A 17,810-nucleotide genomic window follows, 5' to 3' on the forward strand; every position below is an offset into this window, starting at 1 on the left:
TTTTGGCTAACATATAATATAATTTATGCCAGGGGTAAAATTTTAATAAATTATAAATAAATAAATGACAGTATAAAAGTTGGGAAATTGATGCCTTGGGAATGAGAACCGGCTAAGTAACAATTTAGGCCTTATTTGTTTTCGATTTGCATGTTTTGTGCTTTATTACTTTCCTTTGTTGCTCATTTTGACAGGATCTGGTGACATTGAAAGCCTCCCAAAGGTATGGTACATATCCTTACTTTCTCAAAAGACAAATTTAAACAAAGACAGACATTCCTCTTGAAATTAATTCATGTTTGTTATAGTTCGCTAAGAGGCTTTGACCTCAAAATTCATGTTCACCTTACACAGAGCTCACCAGGAAACCTCAGCATAAATAATCAGCATGGCACACCAAGAGATGATGGAGACATGGGTGGCAACTTCCTCAATGATTTTCAGAGTGAAAATGTATATATGCAAAAAGCTTTTTCTCATTGGTGTTTATTACAGCTGTCATTTAAAACTATGTACATGTGTTGCTCTCTCTTTCGGTCTCTCCCTGCAGTATTCTCCAAACATGACAATGACTGTGTGAGAAGTTATCGCTGGATTCAATCAAGAAGCGGAATCTTTTCTCAACTGGCTTTTTGGTTTTTACTAATTTTATCTTTGGTGAACTATTTTGAATTAGAGTATATAAGTATACACCAAATCTGAACAAACCCAAGCAAGCCATGAAATGAGGCAGAAGAAGCCTTCAAGCAGCTTTATATTTTGACATTACATGGTTTATGTCTGTGTCCTATCAGCTGTTTGGAATTACTCCTGGCTGGACTTTCTTTTATTTTGCCATTTCCCCATAGCCCATCTCAATTTTGTCTTAAGATGACTACAGTCCAAATTATAATTTTTTTATGGAACTTCAGCTGATGAACTGAGATTTCTTTTTTTGTTTTTCTTAATATTCATCTATCAGTGTTTTCTTGAGCTGTGTATCAAACATATGCCAAGGAGAGGGCTGTATCTCCATGTATATGTTCCATAGTGATAACCTTCACTTTAAGATGCATTAATTACACAAAATAGTTTACACAATGCCAGATCTGTTATTGTTTAACAGCTTGACAGAAAATCAGTCATGTTTATACATTTATGTTTATTTTGTTTTTGAGTGGACTAGACTTTCAAGTATATCGTGAGGAATTTAGGACTTCAGCCTCAAACACCAAAACTGCCAATTCTGACCAAAAATTATAATAAATGTTTTTGACAGCCACCATCATAGTAAGCTGGAACATTGCCCTATATTAAATACATTAAGTTTAGCAAAACCAAAATGTTGATTTCATTTAAATTGGGTTTCAGCGAAACTAGGTATCACCACAACATTTCCTGTCATTTATTTTTCCTTTTCTTGTAAATCTATGAACAATTTGGGTATGCTGATATAAAGATCATTTTCACCATTTGTACTCTGTTTTGTGTGCATCTGGTGGTCTTGTGTGGTTATTGAAGAAGCAGTGGCTGAATTCACAAAACATATACCTAAACATCAAGAAACAAAACCATACTATTAACTTTTGAGAAAATTCACCAAGCAACTTTATAAAAACCAGCATATTACAGTAAACACAGAAATATACACAGCATATATAATTTTACTTCAGTCCTTACAAGCATTAAGTCTCTTATACTCTTTGTACAAAAGTGTTTTATTAACAAATATACAAGAGTTTTTTAAAAACACAAAAGAATACAAAAAAGAAGCAGAAATCTATGCATTATAAAAATGTTTTAAGAGCGCAGGAACAATTCAAGCGCAACTAGAGGGATACCTTTCTCAGATACAAAAATAAAAACGTAATGTTATCAATAAAGCTCAACAGTGTCCACCCACTTTTTCAGCTGTTTTGGTTCCGGAAGTGTTTTTACCATACATTTTTTCTATAAGGATTTCATAAAAGTTTTCTAAGCCATGAACCAAACAAACCAGCTCCAAAGTGAATCGTTACAAACATTACATACTTTATGAAGCAAAAACTTTTGAAAATCTGACAAAAAGACTGTACTTAATGTCTTTATGTAAATAACTAAAATCCCAATCCCATTATTCATTGCGAATTATGTAATCAAATTAAACATGATGGAAATATATAAAACTATTGATTTAAAGTTGTTGGTTATAGGTGTAGAATAATGTATTTTTAGTATATTGCTAAATAATAAAATATATTCGGATACACAGATGAACCAAAATATTATGACCACTTACAGGTGAACCGAATAACATTGATCATCTCATAACATGGCCACATGTCAAGGTCTGGGTAGATTAGATGTTAAGCGAACAATCAGTTCTTGTAGTCAATGTGTTGAATGCAGGAGTAAAGACCTGAGTGTCTTTGACAAAGACCAAATTGTTATGGCCAGATGACTGGATCAGAGCATCTCTGAAATGGCAAGAATTGTGTGGTGCTCCCAGTCAGCAGTGGTGAGTTCCTACTGATAGTGATGTGAGGAGGGACAAACCACAAACCGGCAACAGGGTGTTGGCCGTCCAAGGCTTATCGATGTGTGAGGGCAACAAAGGCTATCCTGTCTGTGCCAAACTGACAGAAGGTCTACTGTGGCATGAGTCACAGAACATTTTATTGATCTTACGGGAGGAGTGTGTCACAACACACAGTGCATCACACCCTGCTGCATATGGGGCAGACCGGAGTCCCCATGATGACCCCTGTCCACCATCGTAAGCTTCTACAATGGGCATGTAAGCATCAGAACTGGACCTTGGAGCAGTGGAAGAAGGTCGCCTGGATCTGATGAATCCCATTTTCTATAACATCACGTTGATGGCCGTGTACGTGTGTGCGGTTTACCTAGTGATGGCACCAGGATACATGGTGGGAAGATGAAAAGCCTGTGGAGGGAGTGTGATGCTCTGGGAATTGTTTTGCTGGGAAACCCTGTGTCCGGCCATTCATGTGGATGTCAATTTGACATGTGTTACCTACCTAAACATTGTTGCAGCCTAGGTACACCCTTTCATGGCAATGGTAGTCCCTGATGGCAGTGGCCTCTTTCAGCAGGATAATGCGATATAAGATCATTTTTACTTCCGGAACCAGACAGTTGCACTCAATTAAAGAGTTCTAAATAATGACAGTAGAATCAACTCAAACAACCTAAACTACCTGGACCTGGTACACCAAATACTGATTGAAAGTCCTCATAATACCTTGGGGCTCATGCCATCAGCTTCCTGTACTGGTTACTCACGCTGCTTTTTAAGGTCTCCAAATTGCTTGACCTGGTGCTTCTGGTAAACTGTTCATTCCTCTCAATGCCTGGTATCCCCTGACACTTCAGAGAAACAAGAACCTGCTTTTGGCACTGTGATGACCCAAAGTAGTAGATGAGGGGGTCCAAACAGCAGCTGATGCTCCCAATGCACATGGAGACCAGATAAGCAGCGTAGGACGTGTCATTGTACTTGTGAGCAAACTGCACATAATGTGACAACAAGATGATGTTAGTGGGGGTGAAGCATATGACAAAAACAGCAAAGACCGTGACAGCCATGAAGACAGCCCGTGTTTTTTTCGTACGGTTTTCCACGTTGGCTGCACACAAGGCTTGGATGATGCGCACGTAGCAGACGGTGCTAAAAATGAGCGGGATGAAGAAGAAAAGTGAAGAGAGGATAGGGAAGAAGTACAGGTAATACTCGCGGAGGTGCTGAATGTCAAGGACGTCGTGACAGGTGGTTATGCCCAAGTCTGCTAGGTGAATGGTCTGACTAGAGATCAGCAAAGGCATCACACCGCCGATGGACAAAAGCCACATGGCGCTGCACACGACGGATGCGCTTTGAGGACTGCGCCAGGTGAGTGAATTCATCGGGTAGACAACAGCCATAAACCGATCTATACTAATGCACATCAGCAGCAGCACAGAGCAATACATATTGCCATAAAAAGCAGCCGTGACCAAACGACACATCCCAGACCCGTATATCCAGTTATTTCCATTGAAATGGTAGGCTATCCTAAACGGGAGTACGAGCACAAAGAGGAGGTCAGCGAAGGCCAGATTCATCATATAAATCACCGCCGGTTTCTTCTGTCTCACTTTGCGCACAAACATGATAAGTGCCAGGAGATTTAGAGGAGCGCTTATGATGAAGACTAAAGTGTATATCGTTGGGATGACAGTGGTCACCACATTGCCAGTGAGGAATTGAGATGCTTCTTGAGAGATGTGGTAGTGCTTTTTGATCACAGCAGGGTGGTGATCTTTCTTGTGTTTGGATGCATGGTCGGAACCAGAGCCGCTGCCCTCCTGAACATCCAGATAATCAAAGGGCTCACCGATGACAGGCCGCAAATCAGCTGAAAATGTCCGAATATAGCTTGTATCTGGAAAAATTTAAAAAAGTTATTAACACTAATATTCAGGTATAAATGTCTGGTAACAGTCATCTGTGATTCTCACGAAACTATCAAACAATGAGGGTGGGGGAACTGCAGATTGTGTTGTATAGCCTACACAATTTATGCCAGACCAGTTTCTATGATTGTCAAAATCACAGTGACCGACATCAGTAGTTATTTATCGAGATAAATATTAGTCTCCTAACACAGATTGAATGTTGACGTAATAAAACTAAAGAGATTCAAATGCGGAGGGTGCTACATCGCTGATGATTATCCCTGCCAGGCACGTAGCATTTGTTGAGATTGATTGTGTTCATGGGGAGTGCTTGACACTCAAAGCGCTTCGCTCTTGGCTTGCTTCTGGGGAAGTTGATGCCAATCTCCTTTCACTGTATCTAGTGAGGGTGATTGCTGCTGGCTTGAGCCTGCATCTCTCATCTTCTCAGGAATAAACGTCCTTGCCAGGAATAGTCTTTACTTTTAAGGCAAGCTAAGAAGCACGTAGACACGACTAAATATATCCTGTTCCTTTTTCACTCCCAAATCAAAAGAAACTAATTATATATATATATATATATTGCATATACAAATGAAAATGAGGCCTAATTTAATTATATTAAGATTTGTTTACATTGTGATAGCTTATATATTATTTTTATGAAAAAAAAAATGTATGCCTCCTAATTATCATTTCCATCAATATGATTTTCTCATTACCGCAATGTGAAAAAATTAAAGGCCTATATTTTTTTAATTGAAAAGTCTTTATTCATCATAGTAGTACCCTTAATCTTCTATTAATTTGAAAAATCATAGTACAACGGCATCTTCCTGTAATGCGGTAAAAAGAAATGGCATGAGAATTCGTCTGGAAATCAGAAATGTGCTTAAGCGTCTTGAAAATAATGTCGCAATGCAAAATATTAAATGGTCCTAAATGTAGGAATTTTCTTAAAAGACCAGGTAATTTTTTTTGACAGATTTCGTGAGAATCAAGCTTGTAATCACAACAAGGCCATTTTTTTTAACAGTAGCCTATATTATTTTAATGTTATGTAAAAAAGAAAATATGTTAATTATATTTTAGCCTGTGCCTGGAAATAGAAAAATACAAAAGTTGTTTACCGTTTTGCGGCAGCACAGACGCAAAGGTCACGATTGCCAGCAGTCCAGTTAATACCACAATCCGCTTCATCATGTCTGAATTATACTGTTCCTCTCAAAAATAATGAAAAAGTTTTAATACAAAAAATTGACGTTTTTTCCCCCTGATCAAGCCAGAATATTCGAATCAGTTTAAACGCGCACACCAACTCTTCAGTTCTCACAAATCATAGAGTTGAGGGTGAGACGATCTCTTTTCTGTCTCTCTCTCTCGGATGTCAACACCCACTCGTCCAACTCAGGCTGTCTATATAAATGTAGAGAAGAGCGAGGCTACTTGTCACTTTTTATACCATATGTAATGTGAATACATGTGACTATTTCTGAGGTTATTTGTAAATTTCACTTTATGCTTGTATTATTGACCGTTAAGTCTTGACTGCAAAAAATCTATTTAACATGTCCACTATAATGTCACAATACACCGAGAAAGTTTTCAGTGTTAGTATTTGCGAATAATATATATATATATATATTTTTTTTTTACAAATGAAATAATTTCTTTAAATTTAAGTTGTAAAAAATCGTAAAAATAACACAACATATTTAATTAATTCAAGATACAAGTCTTAATTAATTAAATATACAATCAAGTGTCAACTTGACCTGATATCAATGTGGCAACTTACCTCAACCTGATATTTATGAAAAATATTAATAGATCCGAAGAACACAGTTTAAGCTTTCAGTAAAAATCTATTTTCATAGCTGATATTACAGTATTTGTATATGGCAGCGCTGTTTTATTGTGCTCCCTTATTTACCCAACAGCTATTTAAACACAAAAAATAAAATAAAATATATATATATATATATATATATATATATATATATATATATATATATATATATATATATATATATATATATATATATTATGACATTGGAATTTTGTTTGGAGGATGTAAAAAAATTCCACAAATATGCTAATTAAACACATGATGAGGTGTCTGAAGCCAACATGAATAACCACTAATAGAAAAGTTTTTGACTCAAAAGCTTATAGTTATTCTGAGATTCATTCCTTGTGGCAACTTTTCCAAGTGGCATCCAGCCCCGGTCTCCTCTATATTTAAATAATGAAACAAACATGCATATAGTTTTCATATACGAGATGTTATTTATTTTAAAATCAATAACATTTATTCATTTGATCAGATCAGAATAATATTGGATTTAAAAAGAAAAAGGAAAACTTTTGGGAATGCCCTTTTAATACAATCTTTTAAAATATGCACAGCTGAGCTTTTGGAAATGAAAGGCACTTGCTCATCACACTCCTGTCAAAAGGCTCGTCCAGTTTATCTTATTTAATATCCACATGGCAGTAGTGCAATATGAAACTCATTTAATCTTGTTAGTCCATCATTTTAATAACATCTTAAATGAGTACAACTATTAATACCATATAATATATATATTTCAATTATACTTGTCTTTAAAAAAATAATCCATACACAATCTTCAAAAATTAAATTCTAGTCATCATCAAATGTGCTCAATTTTAGTTGTTTAGATTATGGTATGATCGAAATTCCTTTCAATGTATCAGTAATGAAGTTAAAGCAATTTCTGTACAATTTGGCATGTCTCATATAACTCTTACAATAGTGATATCTAATTGTATAATTAATTTAATACCAAAGACCTTCAAAAACAGTTGCACAAATGTCCTGAATGCTCAGAGAAATTTATTTTACAAAAAACTACTAAAAACCAAAGGCAAATTCCATTATTTTTTGCACAATTTGTGTAAACTAACATCTAAAATGATGACACTTTGACATCTAGTTCATATTTCTAAGCATATGTGCATATGTTAATATGTTAAAACTACAGGGCTTTTCATTTTCCATAGAACTTTTTGTTCAAAAGGAAGATCAGTAGGTTGACATTGACTTTGGCCTTGTCAAACATTTTCATGACAGCTACTCCCTCATACTGAAGCTGCAACAGGTCCTGATAATAAAAACACACACCATGGAAAACAGTTCATTATTGATGTGTCCACAAATACAAATGTAATTATACTGTAATAATACAAGTAATTCCTACTTGCATTGCTGCATGGCTATGAGAAGAAAATCGACATGCATTGTAAGCTTTTGTGGACATGGCAACTGACCTGGAAATGCAATTGAACCTTCTCCATCTCAACTCCCATAAACTTGGCCTTTATTTCAAAGTCACCTACTTCCTCACATGGAGAAATGTCAAACATGACATTTTTTAACCTGAAACATATAAAACCCAGACTGAAGAACTGGAAGAGGTGAAGCTTAATACATTGTTGTGTGCAAATAGTTTCAAAGGAGCAAAATGACTTGTAGTGCCGGTTGAGACTCACCCTCACAGAAAAGTATTCTAAATTCCTGAAATTGTCTTCAAACTAAATGGCTGTATCCCTTAGCACTGAATGATAACATTGCTGGGCTAATATCTAACCATATTTGTCTCCCTAAACTCCCTTTTAGTTGGACAAAGACCAAACAAGGATGGTAAACTCCTCACAATTAATTCCTCTCTTTCTAATGTCACACAAAACTGCTAACCCAGCACTTGCACTCAATATTAGTATACTCTGAAGACCATCTTGTGCAAAATGTCATAGCTACTGGCCTGGGGTCAGTTTAGATATTCTGTTCTTGATGATTAAGGCACATTGTGAAGTTAGTACAATGTTTCATTATAAATGGAATGAAAATAAATGGTGAAAAGAGGAAGAACATACTGATTGGTTTGAAGGCCTTCAATCTCCAGAATTACTCCTTTCTCATGCAGTTTGGCAGCTGTGTACTTTAGGGATTGGACCTTGGATTTCTTACTGCCCTTAACCTCTTCCTTTTTGTCCAGTTTGATGGACCTGCGAGAATTCCTGTGACAACATAAATAGTTTAATACGCCCTATAGGTAAAGATTGTAGCCATTTTCCCCACCAGCACACTCAAATTGCAACTCAAGCCATTGTGTATGTATGTCAAGTGCATTATGAGCATGATTGTACAAATAGGAAAAATTCACATTCATTTCCACTAACTTTCTGTTGAGGTTATCCAAGCAGGTTTTGATGTATGTGTCGTAGTAGTTGATCTGTTCCTGATAGAAAGCCGCCTTGGAGTTGAGTGCTGTCAGAGTTTGCTGCAACTTTACCAACTCTGCTTTCCTTCTCTGCCTGTAGCGTCGCTGGTATCGAATGTCCTGTTTGACAAATAGCAAAAGAGCTGAAAACTCATATTACTTTTCTCCATGGAACACAAAAAGAGATGTAAGGCAGAATGTTAGTCTCAGTCGCCATTCAATATCATTGCAATGTTTTTCCATACAGTAGAGACAGTGAATGGTGACTGAGTCATTCTGCTTAACATCTCTTTATGTGTTACATGGAAGGAAGAAAAAGTCATACGAGTTTGGAATAAACAGTGTTCCTGCGCCCCTTGATTAAAGTCATTAAGGCCTAACCTTGGAGATGTCATTGATGATTTCCTGGTACTTTTGTTTTGAGCTGACCAAACCGGCCTGCTCCAGAGTTCTCAGGTTCCTGAGGATCTTCCTCTTCTTCTGCTCCAGAGGCAATTGTCGGTCCTCCAGCATGGCCTGGCTGCTCTTCAACCCCTCTGGAGTCTGAGCATCCTGCACAACTTGTCGCTCCACTAGCTTAGTGTGCTCTGACTCCTATAGCACAAGTGAGAGAGGGTTGAGGCATGTGGGGGATTCAGCTATTCATATACTCTCAGCTCTGAGTAAAAGCTAAATGATTAAGAGTAGAGATGTTAAATTAACTACTGGATGGCCAAATGATTCCACTCGCATTGATGCCACCATAGAAACAGAAGACGGCAAATGTATCTGATCTAAATATATCTAGATGACCTCTAAATCATTTGTCAGTATGCTGAATGATCAATAGTCAATGCATTTTTCCCTATGTTTAGTCTTTGTGTGGACAGACAGGTTAGAGATGGACACATCTGTATCATACCTGTGCAGCAGAGGCTGGAGTTTCCAGGATATTGGTCAGCGTCTCCCCTGATTGAATTCTCACAACGTCCACTATCAGTTTCTTTGTTCTGCATAGTGACAGACAAACAAAGAGGAGGATGTGCTTGTCAGGCTTATCAGAGTGTCTCAATATGTTCTTCAGTGTCACATCTTATAAGATACAGGCTGCCATTTTCCAGTAGTGAATGCAATAAAAATCTGTCTACTTCACACAATGGGGACTTGATAAAGACTGCAATATGTTGGCTACATAACGAAGAGGACCACTGATATCTAAAGACACTGATCAATTTTGACTTGGACTGTCAATCAATTATATTTTTATGTGATTTACCGATTAATTATTAAAATGATCTGTATTTGCCTAAATAAAGCCCATAGCAATCCATTTAGCTATTGAGTTCTCACAGGACAGGTTTTTGCATTGCAACTGTACATATGTGTCAGATAGACGCTTCTGTTTTTGCATTGCATTTCACTGGTGTTCAGTGTCTCTAGCCGTAAACAATGCATATTTATGATCAAATGCAGTTTGAAACTTAAAGAAAAAAATGTGTCTTGAGACCCCTACATTCTGTTCCATCCAGCATTCTTTGAACAGGTGACTGTACAGCTTTGCGATGCTTGTTCAACTGCTCTAGTCTTGCCTAGCCAGACCTTTGATTAAAACGGCAAAGATCTGGACCGTATAGCATCTTAGATTGGCCATGAACTGCCCACTTAGACAGCAAACACCATCTAACTTACATGTAAAGTGATCAATCGCAGTTGGTTTTGTCATTATGTGTGGTATAGGGGCGGGGTTATCGGAGGTAGACTATGCCATAATAAATATATATAGCGATTGCAAAGAAAACATGGGAAAATAGCAGAAAATGTGTAGAGTCTAAGAACATAACAACTGTAAGTAAACAAAGCAGAATATGCAGCTTTGCTCATGGATTTCCACTTTACTTTCGGCAACGTTCCTCAAACAAAACTCTGAATATCACTAAAAGATTTGATGTCACTAACCTGGAAAACTAGGGCAAACCTGGTGATTATTTTGTCCTCAAACGCACTCATTGGATCAACGTGGAACCTTTCCAGGTGGACTGAAAAAAAGTCCTGTGTGCTTCTACTTGTGCAACTTCTATCAAACATCCAATTGGATTAGGACTGTTTTACTTCAGAAAGCTAGCTACACCAATCAGCCACAATATTATAACCACCTGCCTAATATTGTGTAGGTCCCCCTCATGACGCCAAAACAGCGCAGAGAATTGCCAGACTGGTTCGAACTTACAAAGTCTACGGTAACTCAGATAACCGCTCTGTACAACTGTGGTGAGAAGAATATGCTGGTTGGCGCTGTTTTTGTGGCACGAGGGAGACCTACACAATATTAGGCAGGTGGTTTTAATGTTGTGGCTGATTGGCGTCAGACATTAGAACACTGATTGTGGGTGTTCTGTGGGCATGCCGTCTGTGGATGAAACTAGAGTTGACTGCGCCTTGCTGACTATGACTAGCAAAAACATGAAGGTGGTACTACAAGCTTGATTTGCTGTGTTGGTAATAAAATCATTTATGTATGGTCAGGGTGCATGATTTATTATTGTGTTTTTTTTTGTGTTATTTTTTTAATGCATTATTTGTTTATATGATTAATGACACAGAATTATTGTGTTAAATCGACAGCCTTCATTTTGACATCAATATTTATCTTACTGAAATAGAACACAAACCACTGACTCGTTGGACTGACAGACTTATAAATTATCCTTGACTGGATTTAATGCTCTAAGCGATGTTAGCTGTTTCGCTAAATTCCAACAGACTTAAGCCACTGAATTAGAATGCCCCCTCTCTCCAATATCCACACCTCTGTTTGCAAATCCAATGCTATTAAACCCAACGCTCAAATGCAACAGCGTTCTTCTGTGCAGTTTACGGAGCCTAGCGCAGTCACAGAGACAGGTGTGGTGTTACAGTCAGGATCACGTCTGTCAAATGAATAGTAACTTGAATATTGAATGAATAATTTATTGATTGTACACTGCTCTGGGCAAACTCCCCGCCCATCCATGCATCAATGCATTGCACCCATAAGATTAGGGAAATTGACTTCCAGCACATATACAATCAGCACTGGTGCCCCCCTATGGTTGTGGGCTCTCCCCACTACTCTTCTCCCTGTACACAAATGAATGCATCACCAATGACCACTGTGCCAAGCTCCTAAAGTTTGCAGATGACACTACTTTCATCGTTCTCATCCAGGATGAGGATGAGTCTGCATACAGAAGGGAGACTGAATAGCTGGCTGTCTGGTGCAGTCAAAACAAGCTGGAGCTCAACACGCTCAAAACAGTGGAGATTATTGTGGACTTTAGGAGGAACGTCCCAACACTGACCCCGCTCACCATTATGAACAGCACTCTGGCAGCAGTGGAGTCATTCAGATTCCTGGGCTCTACCATATAACAGGACCTGAAGTGGGAGACCCACATTGACTCTATTGTGAAAAAGGCCCATCAGAGGTTGTACTTCCTTCACCAGTTGAGGAAGTTCCACCTGCCACAGGTGCTGTTAATACAGTTCTACTCAGCAGTCATTGAGTCTGTCCTCTGCACTTCAATAATTGTCTGGTTTGGTTCAGCTACTGAAAAATATATATATATATATATATATATATATATATATATATATATATATATAAATCTGCAATTCCAACTGGCAATCAATTTTTTGTCTTAGAGCACAAAACAACAAGACACGGATATACAGAAAAACTAAAAGGCAAAGCTGCCATGCAAATTGTGGAGCTGGGGATGGAGGAGGGTGTTAAGTGCAGATTATAGCAATGGAAATATAGCTAAAGCAATGAATAAGAAAGGAGGACTTAAATGGGACCGCTCTGATCATCTGAATTGTGTTGGTAGACGTCATCATCAGCTGAGCATTAGCTGATTGCAAACTTACTAACGTGACCTGCCTGAACTGACTATATGCTTATTTTCAGGACATCTTATTCAGTGATATCTCTCTGGCTGTAGAGACATTTTCTGCACGCTATTCCTTAAAAAAAATGTTAGCACTTGTGATAGACTAATCATACAAAAACTGCCTGTAGGGAAAAAAAAACATCCATTTAACTCCATCAACGCAGACATCTTTAAGGTCTGTCAAAGCTAGTTCTTGGTTACAGTAATTCATGTTTAAATGGTCTGTAAAAAGAAGACAGTAAATGTCTGTATGTCAGGGACTTCACAAATGCTGTGTTTTCTCTGAGCAGAAATGGAGCCGAGTAAAAAACAGAGGCAATGAGCTGTGACATCCCAACCTTTGGCCTAAAACAATGAAAAGAGCCGACTCACTCTTCCTGCTTCCTCCCCAGGGACAGAACAGTCAATGGCCCAGAAAAAGACTGCATGGCATGAAAAGATCCCAAAACTAGAAGGCTAGCAGTTAGCATGTTAGAGTTGAACGAAAGGACAATACTGGCCAGCAAAATAGTCCACAAATGTTTCCTTCGAGTATCATTCCACATGATGCTCATTTGGCTTGGCTGCTTTCCTTACTCAACAATGCTAATTCCACAAAGCTGGTCAAAAGAGGCCCATTTTAACAGTGGATTTCATAACACCAGCCAACAAACCACTTCCTGCCATGGCTTAGGAGAGATATGGAGACAGGAAATGAAGACAGTGAAGATGTTGATTGTGGGCAGAGAGATATTTACACAGAATGCAAGGACATTTTAGTAGAATATGTGATGATTATTCTTATATATTTAAGAGTAATCACCTTTCAAAATCATGTTTAGTATGCCAATTTAATGCCTGTATTTTTCACATAACAGGCCTAGAACGGAAATAGTTGTGATAATATGTAAGGGTGACTATCTGCATTATACTATGTTTAAACAACTTGGTGCCTCAGAGTTCTCTCTCATCTGAGTTCCTTATCAAGGCTAACACACACTAAAAGAACCATAGTCATAAACAACATTTATAACTATACTGTTAAATGTCATTCTAATACCTAAGGGATTCATATCAACTTGGGCAGTGAATGCAGATGAAAATTAGTTATCTTGGCTAAATCTGGCATAGTTATTTTTTGGGTGAAATATCCCTTTAAGATCTATTGATATTTGACGAAAGTTGTTGTAAGATGTTACCATTGCCATTGAAGCAGATATAGAGTGCCTATATTAAGCAGTGCCTTCAGAAAAAAGTGGCCGTTGCTATTTTCACATTTTATTTTATATTGTGTTTACTACCAATATGTTTAAGAATGCATATTGTTATTTTATAACCGACCATTTTAGTGAACATGATCTCACTTACTTCATCATCAATCCCTTAATGTCCTTGTCATCCCCATCCAGCAGCTCAAACTTGTTGGTGAGGGTTAGGGAGATCTCAGTTTTGGCCATTTGACTCAGTGAGTTCTCCTTGCTGGGGTCATTTGGATCCACAGCACCTTCACCTGTGTGCAATAGAGTATTTAATATTCATATGTCAAGTCTCCTGTAGTTGCTATAATGCCAGTTTAGGGAACTATTTAAAGAGACAGTTTGCTATTAATTTCAGTATTATCTTATATTAATCAGCTGTTACTGACTGCACAAAGATATCAAACCATTTGTCTTAATACTTTACATACAATGTGGACATTACTGATGGTGTCTGAAAGGTGCTCCCAATCAATGAAATTATTTATAGGCATTCATGCAAATTTTACCAAGTAGTGACTCCACATCAGGAACATCTGCCAAGTCTTTCAGGAGTTCATGCAGAAGATCATTGTGGTCTGGAGCAATAGCTTCCTTGTGTTCCAACACCAGCTGTAAGATTGGAATAAAACAGTCCATTTAAGTACTCTAGTTCCAACCACAGTGTGTCTGTTTAATCTCCAATACAACACATCATGATATTGAGAGACAGCGAAAGTCTACATCAAGTATTCAAGTCAAGTTCTACTCTAGTTTTTGTCTTCCTGTCAAATAGATCAAGCTGAGATCTTATGACTGAAGTTAAAAGAAGAGACTGCATGATCAGTGATATTCAATTTATTTACTCTCCAGATTTGCAGATTAATAGAATACCTTATTAACCATACCAGAACCATACCTTATTCTGGTGAGAGGATGAAGAGACTACAAATACTGAATATTACAAATACTACAAGAGGTCATATAATTTGAATGCATATACAGAAGTTAAAACAGTACAGTATATTGGACCATCTTAGATTTTCCCTGTCTTTATATGCATGATTTATGTTTTTATATACATTTGGGATTTTATTTGTATTATTATTATCTGCAAGAAGCCAACTAAGGACATGAGGTATTTATTGTTTTCAATGCATCTTCTTGTTTTAAAATAAACTCAAAAACTTTGGTGTCAATACGTTTGAATTATGGGGAAAATATAAAAGGCAGTACTTTCCAATGTACAGCTCCTAAATTTCAGTTTTGGAAGCCATGTCTTCTCAAATCATACAACATATTCATACACAAGGATTCAACGAAATAATAATTGCTACACGCACTCAAATTACTCTTGGCAAAAGGGGCATCAAAACGGTTACAGATATGTGTTCCACAATAACATAAACTTACGGAAACGTCAGCCTGTTTTACAAAAGAGAGAATATAGGGGCTTGGCTGAGTGAGGGAAAGTAGGCAGACTGTGTGCTTATTATGTCTGCACAGGTCATGATGTCACTTCCTCACACATATGGAGCAAGTTAAGCTTCTCCCCACTTCCATCTCTTCTGCCAAATGACTCATGGATAAGTAATGAAGCTTTAAACTCAAAGACTTAAAAGTCTAAAAAGCATCCTATGTCATGTGCATACAGTATTCGCTGAAAAACCTTTTCATAATGAAGTGTATGAAAATTATTGTAGATAAAAGAGGATGTCATCTTCTAAACTGCATGGTGGGTTTCAAGATTTCAATTCAAGATTTAAAGCAACCTCTTAATATAACTCTTAATAAATTCATTTGAATTCTGGGTCAGTTATGTTGTATGTCTTACAGAGTGGGTGTTGATGATCTCTTCAACTGAGATGTAGATAACAGGTTTGCTGAGGGTCACCATGTCAGAGTACTCATCCACGTTAAACTTCTCCTCTGGAGCTGGGACATCACAAGCTGCCTGGAAAAAGCCCCTGAACACCAACATGCCAAAGTTACTACCAACCAACAATTAATCAATGGATAATATAATGTCTGTTTGTTTTGGCTGAGGAGAATATTTCCATATTGCACCATGGAAAGGAAAGACTGCCTCATAAATTATTTGAATTATTTGAAGAAGCAGGTTTGTTCTATTTTATTAACTGTAACTTCTAGTATTATTTATTTTCTTGATATACACTTGGAGTAGGATATTGATGATGACAATTAAATATATAAATGGATAATATAATGTCTGTTAGGGTGAGAGATGCACGTTTGAAAATACTGCTGTAATACAAACAAGCAATAATACAGTTTAAAATTTTGAGTTTACAACTATTTCAAAAATAAAGTATAATATTCCAAATAAAAAAAGAGTCCAGTCATTATTCCATTTCCAGCTATTGAGTGTCAGCATAGTCTACAATATAAAACAAGAGCAATAATCCAGCTCAAGTTTAAACTGCCAGGTCTATAATGGACATGTTCTTTGGCAGAGTTGCTAAGAATGAGAGAGTAAAAGAAAACTGGGAGTTTCCAGTAAGCATGACTCACTGGTATGGGAATGAGGGGCTTTGGGCAATAAGGTCATTTAGCATTTTCAAACCTCCCCCTACAGACACCCACACACACACAGTCTGAATTGGTGACACATTCCCTCCTCTTTGCTGATGCTTTACTTTCATACAAAAACACTTCCTCGCCTTTCACCTGCATTTCCATATACTGTATTCCCGGAGTCTGTCGTGACCCTCGGATCTTTGTATAACCCCATATTTTTTCTATTTATCAATTTTCACAGGACTGTATTTATGCTTTAAAAAAAGATGCTTGTATATGTTGCATGAATCATGTCAATTCTTAAGGACATGACCTGATATATTGGAACAATTCTTTCATTGTAAATTTCTGCTGAAGTTCACACATTTTAACTGTGAAGTCTACAGGCCAATGGGTTGTGACATGTTTAATGTCTCTGTAACATGTTTAAAGGTACATTTCACCCAAAAATGAAAATTCTCTCATACACATACCCTCATGCCCAGAGGTGGGTAGTAATGTTCTAAATTTACTGCATTACATTTACTTGAGTAACTTTTTGGAAGAAAATTTTTTTTCTTTTAGAGTAGGTTAAAAAAGGGTACTTTTTACCCTCACTCAAGTACATTTGTAATTATTTTTTTTACTTTTTCTTCATTTACAATGGGTGCTGTTCCTGGCGTTACATTACTGGGTTTAATTTTAGTAAATGTGAAATTTATTGAGAGATTATTGAATGGGACTTTTACAACAGTGGAAGTTCAAAGCTGCACACGCTGTCACAGACTATCACTCAAGCCGTGTCCATCACTGCTGCAGCATCATGCTCTTCTAACAAAGTGAAACACTTTCTTAGTTCCGCACAGTGAAAAAAAGAATAGTTTTGGCATGCAACACCATTTTACACCTAGACAAGCTGATATTTCAAGATTAAACTCACAGCTCCAACTTCAGGCAGCACGCTGAGGTAAGTTTTGGCTCTAATTCGAACGCAGGCTTTTCTTTGTGATGAGATGGTCATTTTCAGGGTGATTCTGTAATTGGGCTCTTATGACATCAGTTTCAAGTGTACAATTTTAAATCCATGCAGCAATATATCAGTGTGCTTTGTCCCGAGTCCCACATGTCATGAGCAGTATTTATGCATTTACTCCGCGCCCTGCGAGGATACTGTCAACTACGGCAGCTATGGGCTGGTTAACTGTATAAATCCATGTAAACATCCAAGTTAAGTGTAAATGTCTTTTGCTCTGTCGTTCGCGTTATTGACAACTGGAGCACGAACAGACAGCATTTCTGCACATGCACAGAGAAGTACAAGGGGCCCGCACTTGAGAGATGAGGGGGCGCGAGGCGATCGTATGGCGAAGACAGTGGCTGTGTCCAAAATAGCTCACTCATTCACTATTTCCAGTATAGTGAATAGCAGTGAGTGCCTTATATCTCAGCAGTGAGAGAACAAAATGTGTGAGTGAATACAGAAGCTGACGTATACACCAATCAACGTA

The 17,810-nt window shown here is 37.5% G+C and overlaps 3 protein-coding genes across 14 annotated transcripts in view; 1 reads left to right on the plus strand and 2 right to left on the minus strand.

The window, feature by feature from the left end:
* Positions 1–1,482, plus strand: part of ssbp2a (single stranded DNA binding protein 2a) — a 44,332-nt gene extending 42,850 nt beyond the window's left edge. For 3 of the 12 annotated variants that reach the window (XM_052104387.1, XM_052104395.1, XM_052104370.1), the window contains 2 exons: positions 195–223; positions 355–702. In XM_052104387.1, coding sequence (XP_051960347.1) covers positions 195–223; positions 355–702 — 377 coding nt within the window. Of the gene's footprint in view, positions 1–194; positions 224–354 lie in introns of all 12 variants that reach the window. The other 9 variants (XR_007968572.1, XR_007968575.1, XM_052104379.1 and 6 more) reach the window with 9 other exon arrangements.
* Positions 1,483–3,216: 1,734 nt separating this feature from the next.
* Positions 3,217–5,793, minus strand: f2r (coagulation factor II (thrombin) receptor). The gene is made up of 2 exons (XM_052104340.1): positions 5,547–5,793; positions 3,217–4,403 (listed from the first exon to the last, which is right to left on the minus strand). The coding sequence occupies exons 1-2, from the start codon at positions 5,617–5,619 to the stop codon at positions 3,232–3,234; spliced, it is 1,245 nt and encodes a 414-aa protein (XP_051960300.1). The 5' UTR covers positions 5,620–5,793; the 3' UTR covers positions 3,217–3,231.
* An 897-nt stretch (positions 5,794–6,690) lies between these two features.
* iqgap2 (IQ motif containing GTPase activating protein 2) overlaps positions 6,691–17,810 on the minus strand; it is a 66,040-nt gene continuing 54,920 nt past the window's right edge. The window contains exons 30-38 of the mRNA XM_052101137.1: positions 15,620–15,752; positions 14,316–14,418; positions 13,919–14,060; positions 9,565–9,652; positions 9,045–9,257; positions 8,623–8,783; positions 8,317–8,460; positions 7,711–7,819; positions 6,691–7,544 (exon numbers count right to left, since the gene is read on the minus strand). Of these exons, the coding sequence (XP_051957097.1) occupies positions 7,431–7,544; positions 7,711–7,819; positions 8,317–8,460; positions 8,623–8,783; positions 9,045–9,257; positions 9,565–9,652; positions 13,919–14,060; positions 14,316–14,418; positions 15,620–15,752 (1,207 nt within the window). The 3' untranslated portion in view covers positions 6,691–7,430. The remainder of the gene's footprint in view (positions 7,545–7,710; positions 7,820–8,316; positions 8,461–8,622; positions 8,784–9,044; positions 9,258–9,564; positions 9,653–13,918; positions 14,061–14,315; positions 14,419–15,619; positions 15,753–17,810) is intronic.

This window comes from Xyrauchen texanus, chromosome 3 (assembly GCF_025860055.1).
Source record: "Xyrauchen texanus isolate HMW12.3.18 chromosome 3, RBS_HiC_50CHRs, whole genome shotgun sequence".
Taxonomy (NCBI): Eukaryota; Metazoa; Chordata; class Actinopteri; order Cypriniformes; family Catostomidae; genus Xyrauchen; species Xyrauchen texanus.